Source organism: Protopterus annectens, chromosome 10.part0 (assembly GCF_019279795.1).
Source record: "Protopterus annectens isolate FY-2018-M chromosome 10.part0, PAN1.0, whole genome shotgun sequence".
In the NCBI taxonomy this organism is placed as follows: domain Eukaryota; kingdom Metazoa; phylum Chordata; order Ceratodontiformes; family Protopteridae; genus Protopterus; species Protopterus annectens.
The window spans coordinates 1,761,399,083-1,761,420,852 of NC_056744.1; the positions used below are offsets into that span (position 1 = coordinate 1,761,399,083).

At 42.5% G+C, this 21,770-nt stretch overlaps 1 protein-coding gene across 2 annotated transcripts in view; it reads right to left on the bottom strand.

The window, feature by feature from the left end:
- The window catches only part of LOC122813992, a 155,825-nt gene that overhangs the window by 121,868 nt on the left and 12,187 nt on the right, over positions 1–21,770 (bottom strand). Inside the window, exon 1 of one of the 2 annotated variants that reach the window (XM_044086566.1) lies at positions 12,253–12,354. The exons of the other annotated variant lie outside the window; for it this stretch is intronic. Coding sequence (XP_043942501.1) covers positions 12,253–12,322 — 70 coding nt within the window. The 5' untranslated portion in view covers positions 12,323–12,354. Of the gene's footprint in view, positions 1–12,252; positions 12,355–21,770 lie in introns of those variants that run through there. 2 annotated transcript variants of the gene reach the window in all.

Here is a 21,770-nt window from a genome sequence, read left to right on the forward strand (position 1 = left end):
GCCAGTGTGTTATATGCAGCGTGTTTATGCTCCAGGCCTGTTTAACCTGCCAGTGTGTTATATGCAGCGTGTTTATACTCCAGGCCTGTTTAACCTGCCAGTGTGTTATATGCAGCGTGTTTATGCTCCAGGCCTGTTTAACCTGCCAGTGTGTTATATGCAGCGTGTTTATACTCCAGGCCTGTTTAACCTGCCAGTGTGTTATATGCAGCGTGTTTATGCTCCAGGCCTGTTTAACCTGCCAGTGTGTTATATGCAGCGTGTTTATACTCTAGGCCTGTTTAACCTGCCAGTGTGTTAAATGCAGCATTTATGCTCCAGGCCTGTTTAACCTGCCAGTGTGTTATATGCAGCGTGTTTATACTCCAGGCCTGTTTAACCTGCCAGTGTGTTATATGCAGCGTGTTTATGCTCCAGGCCTGTTTAACCTGCCAGTGTGTTATATGCAACATGGTTTTGCTCCAGGCCTGTTTAACCTGCCAGTGTGTTATATGCAGCGTGTTGATGTTCCAGGCCTGTTTAACCTGCCAGTGTGTTATATGCAGCGTGTTTATGCTCCAGGCCTGTTTAACCTGCCAGTGTGTTATATGCAGCGTGTTTATACTCCAGGCCTGTTTAACCTGCCAGTGTGTTATATGCAGCGTGTTTATGCTCCAGGCCTGTTTAACCTGCCAGTGTGTTATATGCAGCATGTTTATGCTCCAGGCCTGTTTAACCTGCTAGTGTGTTATATGCAGTGTGTTTATGCTCCAGGCCCGCTTAACCTGCCAGTGTGTTATATGCAGCGTGTTTATGTTCCAGGCCTGTTTAACCTGCCAGTGTGTTATATGCAGCGTGTTTATACTCCAGGCCTGTTTAACCTGCCAGTGTGTTATATGCAGCGTGTTTATGCTCCAGGCCTGTTTAACCTGCCAGTGTGTTATATGCAGTGTGTTAATGCTCCAGGCCTGTTTAACCTGCCAGTGTGTTATATGAAGCGTGGTTTATACTCCAGGCCTGTTTAACCTGCCAGTGAGGTATATGCAGCTTGTTTATGCTCCAGGCCTGTTTAATCTGCCAGTGTGTTATATGCAGTGGGGTTTATACTCCAGGCCTGTTTAACCTGCCAGTGTGTTTTATGCAGTGTGTTGATACTCCAGGCCTGTTTAACCTGCCAGTGTGTTATATGCAGCGTGTTTATACTCCAGGCCTGTTTAACCTGCCAGTGTGTTATATGCAGCGTGTTTATGCTCCAGGCCTGTTTAACCTGCCAGTGTGTTATATGCAGCGTGTTTATACTCCAGGCCTGTTTAACCTGCCAGTGTGTTATATGCAGCGTGTTTATTCTCCAGGCCTGTTTAACCTGCCAGTGTGTTATATGCAGCGTGTTTATACTCCAGGCCTGTTTAACCTGCCAGTGTGTTATATGCAGCGTGTTTATGCTCCAGGCCTGTTTAACCTGCCAGTGTGTTATATGCAGCGTGTTTATACTCCAGGCCTGTTTAACCTGCCAGTGTGTTATATGCAGCATGTTTATACTCCAGGCCTGTTTAACCTGCCAGTGTGTTATATGCAGCGTGTTTATACTCCAGGCCTGTTTAACCTGCCAGTGTGTTATATGCAGCGTGTTTATGCTCCAGGCCTGTTTAACCTGCCAGTGTGTTATATGCAGCGTGTTTATACTCCAGGCCTGTTTAACCTGCCAGTGTGTTATATGCAGTGTGTTTATGCTCCAGGCCTGTTTAACCTGCCAGTGTGTTATATGCAGCGTGTTTATGCTCCAGGCCTGTTTAACCTGCCAGTGTGTTATATGCAGCGTGTTTATGCTCCAGGCCTGTTTAACCTGCCAGTGTGTTATATGCAGCATGGTTTATGCTCCAGGCCTGTTTAACCTGCCAGTGTGTTATATGCAGCGTGTTTATTCTCCAGGCCTGTTTAACCTGCCAGTGTGTTATATGCAGCGTGTTTATACTCCAGGCCTGTTTAACCTGCCAGTGTGTTATATGCAGCATGTTTATACTCCAGGCCTGTTTAACCTGCCAGTGTGTTATATGCAGCGTGTTTATACTCCAGGCCTGTTTAACCTGCCAGTGTGTTATATGCAGCGTGTTTATACTCCAGGCCTGTTTAACCTGCCAGTGTGTTATATGCAGCATGTTTATACTCCAGGCCTGTTTAACCTGCCAGTGTGTTATATGCAGCGTGTTTATACTCCAGGCCTGTTTAACCTGCCAGTGTGTTATATGCAGTGTGTTTATGCTCCAGGCCTGTTTAACCTGCCAGTGTGTTATATGCAGCGTGTTTATGCTCCAGGCCTGTTTAACCTGCCAGTGTGTTATATGCAGCGTGTTTATGCTCCAGGCCTGTTTAACCTGCCAGTGTGTTATATGCAGCGTGTTTATGCTCCAGGCCTGTTTAACCTGCCAGTGTGTTATATGCAGCGTGGTTTATACTCCAGGCCTGTTTAACCTGCCAGTGTGTTATATGCAGTGTGTTTATGCTCCAGGCCTGTTTAACCTGCCAGTGTGTTATATGCAGCGTGTTTATGCTCCAGGCCTGTTTAACCTGCCAGTGTGTTATATGCAGCGTGTTTATACTCCAGGCCTGTTTAACCTGCCAGTGTGTTATATGCAGCGTGGTTTATACTCCAGGCCTGTTTAACCTGCCAGTGTGTTATATGCAGCGTGTTTATACTCCAGGCCTGTTTAACCTGCCAGTGTGTTATATGCAACATGGTTTTACTCCAGGCCTGTTTAACCTGCCAGTGTGTTATATGCAGCATGTTTATGCTCCAGGCCTGTTTAACCTGCCAGTGTGTTATATGCAGTGTGTTTATGCTCCAGGCCTGTTTAACCTGCCAGTGTGTTATATGCAGCGTGTTTATGTTCCAGGCCTATTTAACCTGCCAGTGTGTTATATGTAGCGTGTTTATGCTCCAGGCCTGTTTAACCTGCCAGTGTGTTATATGCAGCTTGTTTATGCTCCAGGCCTGTTTAACCTGCCAGTGTGTTATATGCAGCGTGTTTATACTCCAGGCCTGTTTAACCTGCCAGTGTGTTATATGCAACATGGTTTTACTCCAGGCCTGTTTAACCTGCCAGTGTGTTATATGCAGCATGTTTATACTCCAGGCCTGTTTAACCTGCCAGTGTGTTATATGCAGCGTGTTTATGCTCTAGGCCTATTTAACCTGCCAGTGTGTTGTATGCAGCGTGTTTATGCTCCAGGCCTGTTTAACCTGCCAGTGTGTTATATGCAGCGTGTTTATACTCCAGGCCTGTTTAACCTGCCAGTGTGTTATATGCAGCGTGTTTATGCTCCAGGCCTGTTTAACCTGCCAGTGTGTTATATGCAGCGTGTTTATGCTCCAGGCCTGTTTAACCTGCCAGTGTGTTATATGCAGCGTGTTTATACTCCAGGCCTGTTTAACCTGCCAGTGTGTTATATGCAGCGTGTTTATGCTCCAGGCCTGTTTAACCTGCCAGTGTGTTATATGCAGCATGGTTTATGCTCCAGGCCTGTTTAACCTGCCAGTGTGTTATATGCAGCGTGTTTATACTCCAGGCCTGTTTAACCTGCCAGTGTGTTATATGCAGCGTGTTTATACTCCAGGCCTGTTTAACCTGCCAGTGTGTTATATGCAGCGTGTTTATACTCCAGGCCTGTTTAACCTGCCAGTGTGTTATATGCAGCGTGTTTATGCTCCAGGCCTGTTTAACCTGCCAGTGTGTTATATGCAGCGTGTTTATACTCCAGGCCTGTTTAACCTGCCAGTGTGTTATATGCAGCGTGTTTATGCTCCAGGCCTGTTTAACCTGCCAGTGTGTTATATGCAGCGTGTTTATGCTCCAGGCCTGTTTAACCTGCCAGTGTGTTATATGCAGCGTGTTTATACTCCAGGCCTGTTTAACCTGCCAGTGTGTTATATGCAGCGTGTTTATACTCCAGGCCTGTTTAACCTGCCAGTGTGTTATATGCAGTGTGTTTATACTCCAGGCCTGTTTAACCTGCCAGTGTGTTATATGCAGCATGGTTTTACTCCAGGCCTGTTTAACCTGCCAGTGTGTTATATGCAGCATGTTTATGCTCCAGGCCTGTTTAACCTGCCAGTGTGTTATATGCAGCGTGGTTTATACTCCAGGCCTGTTTAACCTGCCAGTGTGTTATATGCAGCGTGTTTATGCTCCAGGCCTGTTTAACCTGCCAGTGTGTTATATGCAGCGTGTTTATACTCCAGGCCTGTTTAACCTGCCAGTGTGTTATATGCAGCGTGTTTATGCTCCAGGCCTGTTTAACCTGCCAGTGTGTTATATGCAGCGTGTTTATACTCCAGGCCTGTTTAACCTGCCAGTGTGTTATATGCAGCGTGTTTATGCTCCAGGCCTGTTTAACCTGCCAGTGTGTTATATGCAGCGTGTTTATACTCCAGGCCTGTTTAACCTGCCAGTGTGTTATATGCAGCGTGTTTATGCTCCAGGCCTGTTTAACCTGCCAGTGTGTTATATGCAGCGTGTTTATACTCCAGGCCTGTTTAACCTGCCAGTGTGTTATATGCAGCATTTATGCTCCAGGCCTGTTTAACCTGCCAGTGTGTTATATGCAGCGTGTTTATACTCCAGGCCTGTTTAACCTGCCAGTGTGTTATATGCAGCGTGTTTATGCTCCAGGCCTGTTTAACCTGCCAGTGTGTTATATGCAGTGTGGTTTATACTCCAGGCCTGTTTAACCTGCCAGTGTGTTATATGCAGCGTGTTTATGCTCCAGGCCTGTTTAACCTGCCAGTGTGTTATATGCAGCGTGTTTATGCTCCAGGCCTGTTTAACCTGCCAGTGTGTTATATGCAGCATGTTTATGCTCCAGGCCTGTTTAACCTGCCAGTGTGTTATATGCAGCATGTTTATGCTCCAGGCCTGTTTAACCTGCCAGTGTGTTATATGCAGCGTGTTTATGCTCCAGGCCTGTTTAACCTGCCAGTGTGTTATATGCAGCGTGTTTATACTCCAGGCCTGTTTAACCTGCCAGTGTGTTATATGCAGCATGTTTATGCTCCAGGCCTGTTTAACCTGCCAGTGTGTTATATGCAGCGTGTTTATACTCCAGGCCTGTTTAACCTGCCAGTGTGTTATATGCAGCGTGTTTATGCTCCAGGCCTGTTTAACCTGCCAGTGTGTTATATGCAGCGTGTTTATGCTCCAGGCCTGTTTAACCTGCCAGTGTGTTATATGCAGCGTGTTTATACTCCAGGCCTGTTTAACCTGCCAGTGTGTTATATGCAGTGTATTTATGCTCCAGGCCTGTTTAACCTGCCAGTGTGTTATATGCAGCGTGTTTATGCTCCAGGCCTGTTTAACCTGCCAGTGTGTTATATGCAGTGTGTTTATGCTCCAGGCCTGTTTAACCTGCCAGTGTGTTATATGCAGCGTGTTTATACTCCAGGCCTGTTTAACCTGCCAGTGTGTTATATGCAGCGTGTTTATGCTCCAGGCCTGTTTAACCTGCCAGTGTGTTATATGCAGCGTGTTTATGCTCCAGGCCTGTTTAACCTGCCAGTGTGTTATATGCAGCGTGTTTATGCTCCAGGCCTGTTTAACCTGCCAGTGTGTTATATGCAGCGTGTTTATACTCCAGGCCTGTTTAACCTGCCAGTGTGTTATATGCAGCGTGGTTTATACTCCAGGCCTGTTTAACCTGCCAGTGTGTTATATGCAGCGTGTTTATACTCCAGGCCTGTTTAACCTGCCAGTGTGTTATATGCAGCATGGTTTATACTCCAGGCCTGTTTAACCTGCCAGTGTGTTATATGCAGCATGTTTATACTCCAGGCCTGTTTAACCTGCCAGTGTGTTATATGCAGCGTGTTTATGCTCCAGGCCTGTTTAACCTGCCAGTGTGTTATATGCAGCGTGTTTATACTCCAGGCCTGTTTAACCTGCCAGTGTGTTATATGCAGCGTGTTTATGCTCCAGGCCTGTTTAACCTGCCAGTGTGTTATATGCAGCTTGTTTATGCTCCAGGCCTGTTTAACCTGCCAGTGTGTTATATGCAGCGTGTTTATACTCCAGGCCTGTTTAACCTGCCAGTGTGTTATATGCAACATGGTTTTACTCCAGGCCTGTTTAACCTGCCAGTGTGTTATATGCAGCATGTTTATGCTCCAGGCCTGTTTAACCTGCCAGTGTGTTATATGCAGCGTGTTTATACTCCAGGCCTGTTTAACCTGCCAGTGTGTTATATGCAGCGTGTTTATACTCCAGGCCTGTTTAACCTGCCAGTGTGTTATATGCAGCGTGTTTATACTCCAGGCCTGTTTAACCTGCCAGTGTGTTATATGCAGCGTGTTTATGCTCCAGGCCTGTTTAACCTGCCAGTGTGTTATATGCAGCGTGTTTATACTCCAGGCCTGTTTAACCTGCCAGTGTGTTATATGCAGCGTGTTTATGCTCCAGGCCTGTTTAACCTGCCAGTGTGTTATATGCAGTGTGGTTTATACTCCAGGCCTGTTTATCCTGCCAGTGTGTTATATGCAGTGTGTTTATGCTCCAGGCCTGTTTAACCTGCCAGTGTGTTATATGCAGCGTGTTTATGCTCCAGGCCTGTTTAACCTGCCAGTGTGTTATATGCAGCGTGTTTATGCTCCAGGCCTGGTTAACCTGCCAGTGTGTTATATGCAACATGGTTTTACTCCAGGCCTGTTTAACCTGCCAGTGTGTTATATGCAGCGTGTTTATGCTCCAGGCCTGTTTAACCTGCCAGTGTGTTATATGCAGCATGTTTATACTCCAGGCCTGTTTAACCTGCCAGTGTGTTATATGCAGCGTGTTTATGCTCCAGGCCTGTTTAACCTGCCAGTGTGTTATATGCAGCGTGTTTATACTCCAGGCCTGTTTAACCTGCCAGTGTGTTATATGCAGCGTGTTTATACTCCAGGCCTGTTTAACCTGCCAGTGTGTTATATGCAGCATGTTTATACTCCAGGCCTGTTTAACCTGCCAGTGTGTTATATGCAGCGTGTTTATACTCCAGGCCTGTTTAACCTGCCAGTGTGTTATATGCAGCGTGTTTATGCTCCAGGCCTGTTTAACCTGCCAGTGTGTTATATGCAGCGTGTTTATACTCCAGGCCTGTTTAACCTGCCAGTGTGTTATATGCAACATGGTTTTACTCCAGGCCTGTTTAACCTGCCAGTGTGTTATATGCAGCATGTTTATGCTCCAGGCCTGTTTAACCTGCTAGTGTGTTATATGCAGTGTGTTTATGCTCCAGGCCCGCTTATCCTGCCAGTGTGTTATATGCAGCGTGTTTATGTTCCAGGCCTATTTAACCTGCCAGTGTGTTATATGTAGCGTGTTTATACTACAGGCCTGTTTAACCTGCCAGTGTGTTTTATGCAGCGTGTTTATGCTTCAGGCCTGTTTAACCTGCCAGTGTGTTATATGCAGTGTGGTTTATGCTCCGGGCCTGTTTATCCTGCCAGTGTGTTATATGCAGCATCTTTATGCTCCAGGCCTGTTTAACCTGCCAGTGTGTTATATGCAGCATCTTTATGCTCCAGGCCTGTTTAACCTGCCAGTGTGCTATATGCAGAGTGGTTTATACTCCAGGCCTGTTTCACCTGCCAGTGTGTTATATGCATTGTGTTTATGCTCCAGGCCTGTTTAACCTGCCAGTGTGTTATATGCAGTGTGTTTATACTCCAGGTATGTTTAACCTGCCAGTGTGTTATAAGCAGCGTGCTTATGCTCCAGGCCTGTTTAACCTGCCAGTGTGTTATATGGAGCGTGTTTATACTCCAGGCCTGTTTAACCTGCCAGTCTGTTATATGCAGCATGTTTATGCTCCAGGCCTGTTTAACCTGCCTGTCTGTTATATGCAGCGTGTGTATACTCCAGGCCTGTTTAACCTGCCAGTGTATTATATGCAGCGTGTTTATGCTCCAGGCCTGTTTAACCTGCCAGTGTGTTATATGCAGCGTGTTTATACTCCAGGCCTGTTTAACCTGCCAGTGTGTTATATGCAGCATTTATGCTCCAGGCCTGTTTAACCTGCCAGTGTGTTATATGCAGCGTGTTTATACTCCAGGCCTGTTTAACCTGCCAGTGTGTTATATGCAGCGTGTTTATGCTCCAGGCCTGTTTAACCTGCCAGTGTGTTATATGCAGTGTGTTTATACTCCAGGCCTGTTTAACCTGCCAGTGTGTTATATGCAGCGTGTTTATGCTCCAGGCCTGTTTAACCTGCCAGTGTGTTATATGCAGCGTGTTTATGCTCCAGGCCTGTTTAACCTGCCAGTGTGTTATATGCAACATGGTTTTGCTCCAGGCCTGTTCAACCTGCCAGTGTGTTATATGCAGCGTGTTTATGCTCCAGGCCTGTTTAACCTGCCAGTGTGTTATTTGTAGCATGTTTATACTCCAAGCCTGTTTAACCTGCCAGTGTGTTATATGCAGCATGTTTATGCTCCAGGCCTGTTTAACCTGCCAGTGTGTTATATGCAGCGTGTTTATACTCCAGGCCTGTTTAACCTGCCAGTGTGTTATATGCAGCGTGTTTATGCTCCAGGCCTGTTTAACCTGCCAGTGTGTTATATGCAGCATGTTTATGCTCCAGGCCTGTTTAACCTGCCAGTGTGTTATATGCAGCGTGGTTATACTCCAAGCCTGTTTAACCTGCCAGTGTGTCATATGCAGTGTATTTATGCTCCAGGCCTGTTTATCCTGCCAGTGTGTTATATGAAGTGTGTTTATGCTCCAGGCCTGTTTAACCTGCCAGTGTGTTATATGCAGCGTGTTTATGCTCCAGGCCTGTTTAACCTGCCAGTGTGTTATATGCAGCGTGTTTATGCTCCAGGCCTGGTTAACCTGCCAGTGTGTTATATGCAGTGTGGTTTATGCTCCAGGCCTGTTTAACCTGCCAGTGTGTTATATGCAATGTGTTTATGCTCCAGGCCTGTTTAACCTGCCAGTGTGCTGTATGCAGCGTGTTTATACTCCAGGCCTGTTTAACTTGCCAGTGTGTTATATGCAGCGTGTTTATGCTCCAGGCCTGTTTAACCTGCCAGTCTGTTATATGCAGTGTGGTTTATGCGTCAGGCCTATTTAACCTGCCAGTGTGTTATATGCAGAGTGTTTATGCTCCCGGCCTGTTTAACCTGCCATTGTGTTATATGCAGCGCGGTTTATGCTCCAGGCCTGTTTAACCTGCCAGTGTGTTATATGCAGTGTGGTTTATGCTCCAGGCCTGTTTAACCTGCCAGTGTATTATATGCAGCGTGTTTATACTCCAGGCCTGTTTAACCTAACAGTGTATTATATGCAGCTTGGTTTATGCTCCAGGCCTGTTTAACCTGCCAGTGTGTTATATGCAGCGTGTTTATACTCCAGGCCTGTTTAACCTGCCAGTGTGTTATATGCAGCTTGGTTTATGCTCCAGGCCTGTTTAACCTGCCAGTGTGTTATATGCAGCGTGGTTTATGCTCCAGGCCTGTTTAACCTGCCAGTGTGTTATATGCAGCGTGTTTATACTCCAGGCCTGTTTAACCTGCCAGTGTGTTATATGCAGCGTGTTTATGCTCCAGGCTTTTTTAACCTGCCGGTGTCTTATATGCAGGGTGGTTTATGCTCCAGGCCTGTTTTACCTGCCAGTGTGTTATATGCAGCGTGTTTATGCTCCAGGCCTGTTTAACCTGCATTGTGGCATTGTTACGTTATTGTGTTGTAGGATACATTAGATCAGTTGCCACATTTCTGCTACTTTGTGGTACACCGTGCAATAAGTCAGTACTAAATGGCTGGCATAAGATCCATGATCTGGCCAGGTGTTTAACAAAGCCTCCAATAAATGGTATTCTACTTTTCACAGTATTTAAGCTCTGTTGACATGTATCCCATAGCCATCACACTCATCTCATTATACCACGCTTTACTCTCTCAAGCATCACCAAATGATTCATGTTTCAGACTGAATTGTAAGCCCAATTCATACACTAAACTAATGGGCAGCATTTCTTGTTCACTCTATAATAACCATGATTATTGGTCAGTTACCTAACTGCTGCATTGTCCCTAGCTAGTGGTACCTGGGCTATTATTGCCTACTTGCTAAGTCATGGTTGGCTGCTGGTTACAGTTGCCTGCCTGCTACATCAGCCAAGGCTACTATTAGAGACCTGACCAGTCTGCGATACTGCTGTTATTTAAGACCTACTTAGAAGTATTTCTCTTCTGTATTTTACTTTGCTTACAGACGTAGGCTTAAGGGTTCATTTCTAACCTCTGCACACTGTCTGCCCATCAATTTCTCTTAGTGATAAATCTCTACCTCACAAATCAAGGGCCCAAGCTTTGGTTGAGACTTAGTTCCTGCATTTGTGAAGTTTTGTCAGTTCTACCCCATTCTGCATGTTTTTCCTTCAAGTGCCCCAGTTCCCTTCTATCTCTCAAAGCCTTTATGAGTAGTTACATTAAGTTGTCCATGGTACATTTTGCATTTAACTTTGCACTTCTGACCCATGTTTGGCTAAAAAGGTCCTAGAAGGACCTGTTCATTTATGCAGTTTGTAAATAAGTAGAAAACATTGCAGCAGCTGCAGCAGTCCTGTCCAGTATTATCTGTCCATGATAATAGCTACAGCCAGCATTTTCTTTATTGTCCTTTGCTTCAAGACCAGCTTTAGACAGTTGGTGTTGCCTGCGATGTCAGCCTTTTCCAAGATTACTCAAAAGCTTTAACAGATTTAGATATGTCTGAAGTATCAGCCCTGGCCACTGTCATCTCCCCATTTTGTTATCACTGGCCATGTCAAGATTTACCTGCCTGCTATATTGGTCTTGACTTGCACTACCCTCTTGGTTAATCAGCCTGGCTAGCGTCAGCTCTGGTCTGTATTTTATGTCTGTTGTATCAGATCTGGTCAGTATTATATCTCTGGTGTATCAGCCCTGGTCTGTATTACCTGTCTGCTCTATCACTTCTGCTCAGGTATTATATCATGTATCTGTTGTGTCAACCCTGGTCAGTGTTATCTGCTCTTTCAGCCCTTGACAATATCCTTGGTTAATATTCCCTGAATGCTGAGTTAGCTCTGGTCACTATCACCTGCCTAATTTATCAGCACTGGTGTGTATTATGTGGCTGCTCTGTCAGCCCTGGTCAGTACTGACCTGCCAGATATATAAGATCTGGTCAGTATTACCTGCCTGTTTTATCAGCCCTGGTCTGCATCACCTGCCTGCAGTATGAGCTCTGGTCATTGCAGTGATATTTGCATAGTGTGCCACAAATGGTAACAATTACCTGGCTACTGATCCTGCCCTGGCCAGCATTATTTGCATGCTGGGTGAGGATTGGCCATTATTACCTGCCTCCTATGGTAAATGCTTTGTATATGCTGCATTATATCTAGTAAGTGGTCAGCATTATTTGGATTCTGTGCAGACATGGGCGGTATTATCTATTTGCTGTGTCACTTACTGACCAGTGCTACCAGCCAGCATTTTCAGGCAGTTTCAGCTTTGGTCAGTGCTACATACCTATTCATCAGCCTAACTAGTGCCTGCAGTGAACTGAGAACGTGTCCAGGATTAGTTTATGCTTTAACAATGTCAATTGCTTCCATGCCTCTCATCAAACAGCAGAAAAAGACAAATGGGAAATGCCAGTGTTTAATACAGAGAAATGGCACACAGTTAGCAAGCACAATAACTGTCAATCATCATTACTCAGAACAGAAAAGGTTAAACTTGTCATTAATGTATGTTTGTAAGTATCCATGTATGGCTGCATATATTTATGTACTCTTTTTGTTAACTAGGTAAGTGCCCAGATCCTGAGTTTCTTTTCAGCCACAGTTTGAACCAAAAGGCACATAAAACAATAACCCAAAATACGAGACATACATAGCAAAGTGTTAACAAGATGCTTCCTGTACTCCGAGGTTTGATTCCCTCGTCCACCAATTGCCTACTGTGAGACATTGAGCAAGTCAGTTAATTAAACAGTGCTCTGGAGTAATTTGGAAATTGGGCTGGGCTCCTCATGGTCTTCTGAACCACATGTCTATGAACTACCTATGGACTTATGAATCTATGAACAATACTAAATATTTGTAGAATAAGCAGATAAATTAAATCCAATAGGTTACAAATCAACCAAAAAATGCAGCATTAGCAAGGAAGGAATCCGTAAGTAGAATAAGATTACAATATAGTGTAAAAACATTTATAAAATTACCTGACAGTTTGCTAGTGTTCCTAGAAGTAAATGAAAAAAACTTACCAGCTGTGGCTAGAGAAATGAGGAACAGTGATCCCCATAGTAGAGACATGCATTGAGTTGGAGACAGCATGCTGTGTGTGTTTCTGACGCTGGGTGTTGTCAGTTAATAACGTTCTCCTTAATCACATACCTAGTGAAATCTACAACTGTATTCAGAGATAAAATAGAAGGAAAACTAAACTGACTTTTGCTGGCACCTTGGCAGGAGTCCATGTCGTACTCTGTTCCCATACTATGTGGTAACAGACCACTACATTACCCATTACTGTGACTCTAAGCGACTACTGTGGGATATCAGCATTTGTAACACTGCACTATTAGTGGGGAATACAATATGGCTTTTGTTCAAGTGAAGTATGCATTTTACTGTGTTATTTGGGGAGACAAGGGAGAGAGAGAGAGAGATGAAAATTAGTAAATAGCAATTTAGTTAATTAATTACACATGGTTTATTTTCTTATTTAATTGCTAATATCTTAAAAATACAGCAACTCCCTCATGTTTTCCTGCATGTACCCACTTACAGAGGTAGAACCCACAATCTTTCAATCTTCAGTCTGCAGAGGTTTGTGTAAAGTTAGTAAACTGTGACAATACATATGATGAGACACATACCCCCTTTTAAAGCACGGTAGTACCTTTTGAGAGGTGAACCCCAAGTCAGGTTTTAGGGTGCACATGCTCTTAAGAGCAGTGTCTCATGACTGGGACATTGCATGTCTTTGCATTGCCCCACCCACTCTGTCAACCACATTTTCCAGGTTGCAGTGTAGTTTTTAGCAGTGGTTATAAACGCATAATCCAGCCATCATAAAACATACCTGTATATCAGCTGTTTCATTAGTGATTGGAACTAATATATACAACCATGTAGTTATCAACTGCATGTCCCTTGCTGGGAATGTCCAGTACCCCACCCAAAGGCACTTTATCAGATTCGTAAAACTCAGACAGGGAGAGTAGAATAAAGCAAAAGTGGCCACTGTATCGCATATCAGCTAACACAGTATTTGTTAACATTTTTAGTGAAACATGTATGAGCCTGGCTTTCTTCTTCATGCACAATCTTTTTTTCCTTTCATCTATTTTTGTCTCCTTTTTTCTTTTTCAAAAGGTTTTTATTAATTGTATATTCAATATAATATGAGTAAAATGATTCTTTAACAGTCAAACAAAAACTGTCAGGAGTTCAAATGAAACATTAAACCATTTTATAAACTTACAATTTTTTTATTTTTTAAAGAAAAAAAATCATAGCACCAATATATAATAAGATACAGTTACATACATTATATATAGAGTGTGTGAAGACTTCATATATCATTGCCTTCTTAACTCCCTTTCCTTTAGTTTCTTACCCTCTCTCTTTGTCTTTGTCTCTATTTCTTAACTAAATTCTAGTTAGCTATTTACACTGGTAGAGCTTTTGCCGAAATTGTTAAAAACCAGTACCATTACCAAAAGTATACATGATCTGCACAAAAGTAAGATTCCATTCTGGGGGCACGGGTGGAAAAGTGATGCTGCAAAGCTGTAAGGAATGCAGAACACAGCAGTAGGGGTGACTGTGGGATAGATCAGATGGATAATGAAGGAAGGCTGAATGTACCGGGACTCTTTAATGGAAACCAGCGGGAAAAGGATATGATGATCTGGGTGTACAAGGTCATGAAGGGAATAGCAAGGGACTGGAATTTAGGCAGAATGGTAAAACACAGGACAGGCACAAGTTACAAATAGAGGGTAATGTTTTCAGGTTAAAATTAAGGAAAGTCTGTTTTAATGAAAGCTTGATGTCTATATGAAATAGGTGTTACAGTTATTTATTGATTGGTTAATTTGATTAATGCATTTAAGATAACAAGAGAAGATCAGGGGAAAGGCTGAGGTGGCAGGATGGCTGCAGGATGTTATCTGCAAACAGAAGGCACACTATTTAGCCAGTTCATTTCCTGTCAGCACGGGCGTGCACGTGTGTGTGTGTGTGTGTGTGTGTGTGTGTGTGTGTGTGTGTGTGTGTGTGTGTGTGTGTGTGTGTGTGTGTGTGTGTGCGTGTGAAGGTTTTCAATTACATTTGGGAACTGCATTCGATGAAGAGTGGCAATGTCTACTTGCAGTTTTCCAAGGGGCAGTTTAGCTAACCTAAATACTTCGACTACACTACATCAAATGGGTAGTGCAGTTCGAGTATTTGAGTTTGGAGTTTTGAGTAGAGATTGCGGTTCAGTGAGGAACAGGGAATTAACCCATTTCCTTACTGTAGTGCGATCTCAGAGTTTGGTATATATAATTTGCAGGAGGTGTAAGGGTGTAGCCTCCTACATGGGGGGGTGTAGGATGCCTTGCCCCTCCCTGCAAAATAGTAAAATTGATGTAGTGTTGGCTCTATAGAGTGTCATGGTACATGACGGTGTATAGCTTGGGTGACTGATGTCACTTTCTCCTATGTTGAATATATCGAACTACGGGAGTCAATGTATTAAGTTTCAAGTTCTGTGCTTGTTAGCTGTTGCAATTTTCAAGATATTGGCTCAGTGCTGAGGCCGATTGCTGGATGCAGTTTCATGGTTTCAATAATAAACCTATATATATATATATATATATATATATATATATATATATATATATATATATATATATATATATATATATATATCTATGTCCTTTTCTTAATTTCGAAATCTTAAAATCCCGAACATCAGAATCCCGACATCCGGATGTTCAAAATTTTGAAATCTCAAAGTTAAGCAATTGAGATCACCCAACAGTGTGGAACGGTAACTTTACTGTTCTCTTCACTGCAGTGCAATCCCAGATTTGGTATGTTTAAGTAGCAGGGGGTGTGGGGGAGTGCAGCACTTAACATATTCTGTCCAGTGTGATTTTATTGGCTTGATTTAATAAGTGGAGTTCTGCATACTAAGATTTGTTTTACTAAACAGCGACATTTATTGGTAGTTGACACCTTCTTATTATTCATGTTACATTATTGTACAGTTATATTTTGAATGCATTGCCCTGTTCTTTAGTCTGATGAAGTTCTGATACAACAAAGGAATGAAAGCTAATCATACAAGCGTGGGGTTTGTTCATTTGTTTTATTATTTTTTTATTATTTTTTAGTAGCAGAAGTTATTTTTTATTAAAAATTAATTCTCTTCTGGTGTTTTTCGGTCTGTGTATCATATATATACATATATATATATATATATATATATATATATATATATATATATATATATATATATATATATACGGTTCCCCTTCACAAGATCGGGTTACTGAAAGCTCGAAATTCATAAGCTCGAGCCCAGAATCTCGAGTTTTCAGTAACTCAAATTTGTGAAGGGAAGAAAATGAAAAAAAAAAAAAAACAGTTCTCTTACATGTTTGCAGGGGGCCGAGTCCCCTTGCACTCTCCTGCTTAAATATATCAGCCCCGTGATCGCACTATAGCAAAGGAATAGAAATCCTCCCATTCTACGCTTCTGCATACAGCGCGGAATGGGAGCTTACCCTCATCCCCGCTGTAGTGAGATCTCGGAGTTGGTATATTTAAGTAGGGGGGTGGGGGGTGCAGGGGGCTTGCCCCCTTGCAAAAACATTGTAAAGACATTCTTGCAATGTCTTTTCCGTACCCTTTAGAATTTTGAAAATTCATGCTAATGCAAAACCTTTTATTGTATCAACTTTCTAGGTTTGTAAGAGCACTACTTGAAAATTGTCCCAATTTTTTTGGCCTTTGTTCCACTTTTATTTATGGCTTTGTCCAGATTTCGTGCTTTAAGAGGTTGATAGGTATGACCCAGAATGCCCAGATACCATGAGCAGAGGAGGTGAATGACAGTTCCCCACCATGCAGAGAGAAAGGCAGATGTTTCACACCATGCCCAGAGACAAATGGATGTTGCATACTATGAAGGGAGAAGGACACGTGTTCCATGTCATAACCAGAGAAGGATGAATGCTCCACATCATGACCAGAGAATGACAGGTGTTCCACAGCATAACCACAATGATGGTTGTTCTGCACTCTGAGGAGGGAAAGATGGCTGGGGTGCATCATATCAGAGAAGCATGGCTGTTCTGCACCATGTCCAAAGAAGAAAAGCTACCCCACACCAAGACCACATAGGGATAAATATCCCATTATATGGCCTAAGACAGATAGGGGTCTCAGTCCAAAAACTGAGATGAACACCATCCCATATTAGCCCACCTGAAAAGATAATAAGCTCAAACCAGAGTCCCAACAGATACCAAACTTGGGGTCCAGCCAAGACAGACCAAAAACCCAGCGGCACTTTGTACTTTCAGCCACTCCCAATGTGGGAAAATATCACAGTCTTCTGCAGATAATTCCACTAGAGAACCCACCCTAATTATGGCACGTAGTCCTAAGAAACTGTAAAGACTCTATTCTGAGGTCCATAGAGACAGCAATAAACTGCAGAGTTACTAGCATAGTGATGTAGAAACCGCTAAGAGGGACTGCATTTGTTAAGAAGAAAGTGTATACTCTAGCTTTCCAGCTAAGAAAAAGTATAAATATCACCCTAAATTACTGCTGCCAGTGTGTTGCACTGACATTTTTCTTCTTAAAAACATAGAAGTAGCCCATCCTGACAAATACATAGCCCCACTGAAGCTGATCCTGGAGCCTGTCACCAAGCTGAAACATGTATATATACATATACATATATATATATATATATATATATATATATATATATATATATATATACACACACACACACACACACACACACACACACCTTTCTTCATGTCTCATCTTGGCACTAAAGGTAAGTGTGGAAAAAGTTTTAAGTTTATGGTACCCTTCCAGACATCCTAATTCATTAGCAGACTATTTTACTTAATGAGAGTCAAATAAACATAAACTGTTGGCCCTACATGTTGGGAGAGCCAAGTGTCCCCACCCTCATGTGGGGAATTTTTCTTCTTTGCCTGCTTGCTTACCATAATATCATCAAGAAGGTACAACTTCAGGAGAAGATAATAGGATTTGAGTACATGATCTGCTGATGAATCAGGACCTGCAGAGCCGATAGAAAATGTATAATGGTATATGTTATGCGTCTAAAGCACGTATTCATTCTGCGTGGCATGCGTGTTCCTGTAAGCACACACTTGTAATCAAACAGCAAGAAAACAGGACATGCTCAACAAGCTCTAAGTACTGCGTATTTATTTTATCTGAATGTGCAATATGCTATACTTACAAATACACAACAGCTAGTGAGCTTTGTGTTTTAGTATCAAAAGTTATGCTTTTGCATTCTGTCTTTAACCTTTAATTTTGATCCTAACAAATAAAACATGAGGCAGTCACATTTTAAGGAAAAACAACAGCAACGTGCTCGTATGCATACAATCTTTATGTCAGAATCCCTGCCTTTTCAATGCTTTGACATTCATTTTCTTAGTTGGTCCTGTTAGGGTATGACTGCAGATGTTGCATGTATTGTCGTTAATACCTAAATCTGAAGGCATTGATCTTTCCAGTTTGTTTGCTTTCCTCTCAAGACCTTGCCCAAATTGCTCCCCTACCTTCAGCTAATTGAGCCACCTGTTCTAGGCAGCTGAAATGGACCCAGATATTCCCAGGCTAGGAGAGAGCTTTATGGCCCATTCACTCCCTCAAAAAAATTCCTGTCAGCCCTGTTTCACAGGGACAGTCAAATGGTAAGAGACTGCTATCTTTCTGGTTCTCAGTGGTAGCCTATTCTCTGTTCTTGGGAGCACCTCCCCCCAGTGACTCTTCCAAGCCAGTAATCATTGTTTCCAGAGGGGAAGCATGAATCCAAACACCAGTTTCCTCTAAGCTATAGAGTACAAATGTACTATGGTAGTGTGGGTTCAGCTGCTCAAAACTCCACAAAGTGCACACCTTGTACTCCTGGTAGGTATCTTCCCAAGGATGCGTAATGAGGTATGGAGAATTCTGCATGCAAACAGCTACATCAATGGAGAGGAAATAGATCAGTATGGGGTATTTGGTGACATTTCTATGCCTGCATCAGATATATGCCCTTGCACCACACATTCAACCATATGCCAGAAGGGGAATGGGACAGGATGATCCTATCCCAAACCTTTGTAAGTTTTTCTAAGTGTCTGACTTTGAAAGTTAGAAAAAAAACAGGACCCACAGTCACTAGTGAAGCCATACGTAACCCTCTGAGAGTATTCATCTTCTCCTACATACGTGTATACATCCATGCATTCATATCTACATGTTTACATAAATACCTATACAGTGTTTTCATATGAATTATTGCTTCCCTCCTGTTTTCTTGCCTTCCCTTTCTGAGCACCTACCCCATTGATGCAGTTTACATGTTAGCTAAGGCTACCTTTTTATTTTATTGTTTATCATACCTGTCAACTGTACAGATTTTCGCAGAATGTCCAGATTTTTGCCTTGTATTTTTGGTCCATTTTTCATAAAAACTCTGGTTTACTAGCAAATCATTGAAGATTTAAGTCAGAAAATAATGACATACATTTCAGATTCAGACTTCATATCCTTCAGAAATGCATGCAAATGCATACCCTGCTATTCTAGCAACTTTCCAAGTTTATAAGAGCAATTTTAAAAATCTGTCCCTATTTTTCGATCTTTGTCTCCCAATTATTTTGGGATTTGTCCAGATTTCTTGTGCTAAAAGCTGAGTTCAATCCACCATGATTTGCCAGAAAACCACACACTGTAAGAGGAATGGCCCAAAAATATGAGCTAAAAATCTAGACATTTTGTAAAAATCTAGACAACTGAGCGGTATGATCATTTTTGGTCCTACAGCAGCTGCTTCAGTGCCCAGGCTCACCAATCAATCCCAGATTAGCCAGAGCATAGTTAGGGCTCCATCCATCCCTCTGTGTCACACAGGTGGCTAGTGAATTATGACTCCTTGTACACCAAGGCTTGCTTACAGTGGCACCGTGCTGGTCAGCCTCTGCCATCATGGATACTCTATTGTGTTTCCAGTCTTGCTCTTCATAATTTCTAACATCTAGAAAATATTAGATTGCAAGTCTTTTTTACTCCTTGTATATACTTTTATTTCAAGGTAACAGTTTATATTTCACATTTCATTCTGTGACCTGCATTGGTTAGTTTCATTTCCCATTAGTGGTACATTTAAAACTGAGTTGTCCAGTCTTTATGTGGGACTGAATTTTTCAAAATGCAAGGAGATGCTTGAAGTGCTGTTTGGCCTCTGCTAATATGATTTAGAATGCATATTCAAAAAGATCCAGGGCTTGAAATGTCTTTTGCAGGTTTGGAAAGAAGTAACTTATTGAGAGGATATGTTAGCTCATTTGCATACATTTTGCAATTTAAAAGGCTCTGATGTGAACATGATGTATGATAGATATAATGATAACTTATTGAAGACAGTGGTTACTTACATGGATAAATGGGAGTCATCCTTCTAGTGGGACCGCACCACCAGAGTAGCTGAACTCTTCTGATGCAACTCACCCCTACAACTTTGTCTTACAGGGACTGCCATGGGCCATCCTCTCTTTATCATTGATGTAAACATGTAGGGAAAGTGATGTCTTGGATTCCTGCTTAAGTTCCCACAAACTCCCAAAGTGGTTCCAGAGATTTCCCATGTCTCATTTACAGTCAAGTTTTCATTCTGTTTATAACCACATGGTCAGTATGTCAGCTGATATGCTCTGGTTCCTCTGGCCCCATCCTGCGGTTCGGTCTTTACCCCATCCTTTGCATGACTAATGTCAGAATTATTCTATATTACCAAATGAAGTGGCCATATCCTGACCATTAATTATGGAGCACCTTCTGACTGCAGAAAACACCACCTGCTTGAGGCCATGGTTCAAGCTCCAAGAAGTGAAAGAGATTTCCTTCCCATGAATCACTGATGAGTAATGCTGGGTTACTGGAAGCTTCCATGATGGCATCAGCAATGTCTGTGGGAGCCTTCTTTGAGCCTCATTTATCCCCTAAGGTCAATTTCAGAGTGGCATTCAGCTGGTTTGTGTGTGTTTCCCCTCTTACTTCTGATATCAACACAGCTGCAGTTTCTGGTATCCACCACAGAAAGGTTGAATAATGTAAGATACTCATTCACCTCATCCACCCCTCCAACCCCCACCCCGTATCCCCAAACACAGCAGGAGAACAGCTGGTTCCAAGCTAATCCTAAGGTTTGCAGTAAGATCCAGCTTTCATCCCTCAGTATGGCTGGCTTGACGTTACTACAAGGTCCATCCCCAGCCCCTTCCCCCACTGAATCACAGTCCTACCAATCTCCCACTCTCCTTCCTCTTCATTACAGTCCTGCCAGTGTCCCACTCTCCTTTGTCTTCATCACCACCCTGCCAGTCTCTCACTCTCCTTCCTCCTCTTCCAACCAGCTTTCAGTCCCAACCTTTTCCTTTTCTGTTTTCATACTGCAGAACATACATTTGAACCACATGTCTTTTTCTTGTTTTAACTGGCCAGGTATAGTTACCTAGGTATTCATGAATTCATTACACAGATGAGTCCACTGTACTCTGTCCCCCATTAATAATAAATAGTGTAATTAGTGTTATAGAACAGCTGATAAACTCCAGCCACGGTTAGAAAAATAGTCCTTTTATGCACAATAAAACTAACTGCATGTAATTTACTACCAAAACTATAAAATGAAAGAAAATGATTCTGATAAAACATAGCAAAAGATGACAAATGGTTAAAATGACAAAATGCATCACTCAGGACCAGTACTTGATCAAAAACACAATAAAATGCCCCTAATGCATACAACATAAAATGAACAAGTCATTGGTTAGACGCTATGCAAACAATAACACATTTTATTTGAACTGCTGTGAAAACTAGGATAGCCAGAGCAGCACCTCTACTAAGGCTGCTACTCAGAGCTATTCTGTTTACAAACCTTATAGGAACTTGTGTCTTCTGCGTGGAGACATGCGTGCATGGGCGTACCTTCGTTGAAGGTTGTGCGTCAGGGCTGGTAACTCGGCACGTAAAAATCAACTACCAATCATTAGCGGACTGGAGTTCCGCTGTGGCGACCCCTAACCGGGAAAAGCCGAAAGACACAACAACAACAGAAACTTGCATATCACTGAATAACAGTTTACTTCTGGATAAAAATTTAGACTACTGTTGTATTGCAGTAAAACAATGGGGCTGGCCTCAGTTAGAAGCAAAATCAAACTGTTCCTATGCAGTTTGCATGGAAATATTGCACAGTGTAATATTCATTTATTTATTCATTCATTCATTCATTTATTTATTTATTTACCTACTTACTTGCATTTGTTGACTAACTAGACAGAGTCCATATTCAGCACATGGCCAGAGAGAAAAGCACCATGAATTAAGATTTATACATCGGTTACATATACATGCTTAGGATTGCATATAAATAGATTTTAGTAGTGAAAATTAATGCAATAAATTGTTAATGAGATGCTTCCTATGATCTAGGGATCAATTTCTCAATCTC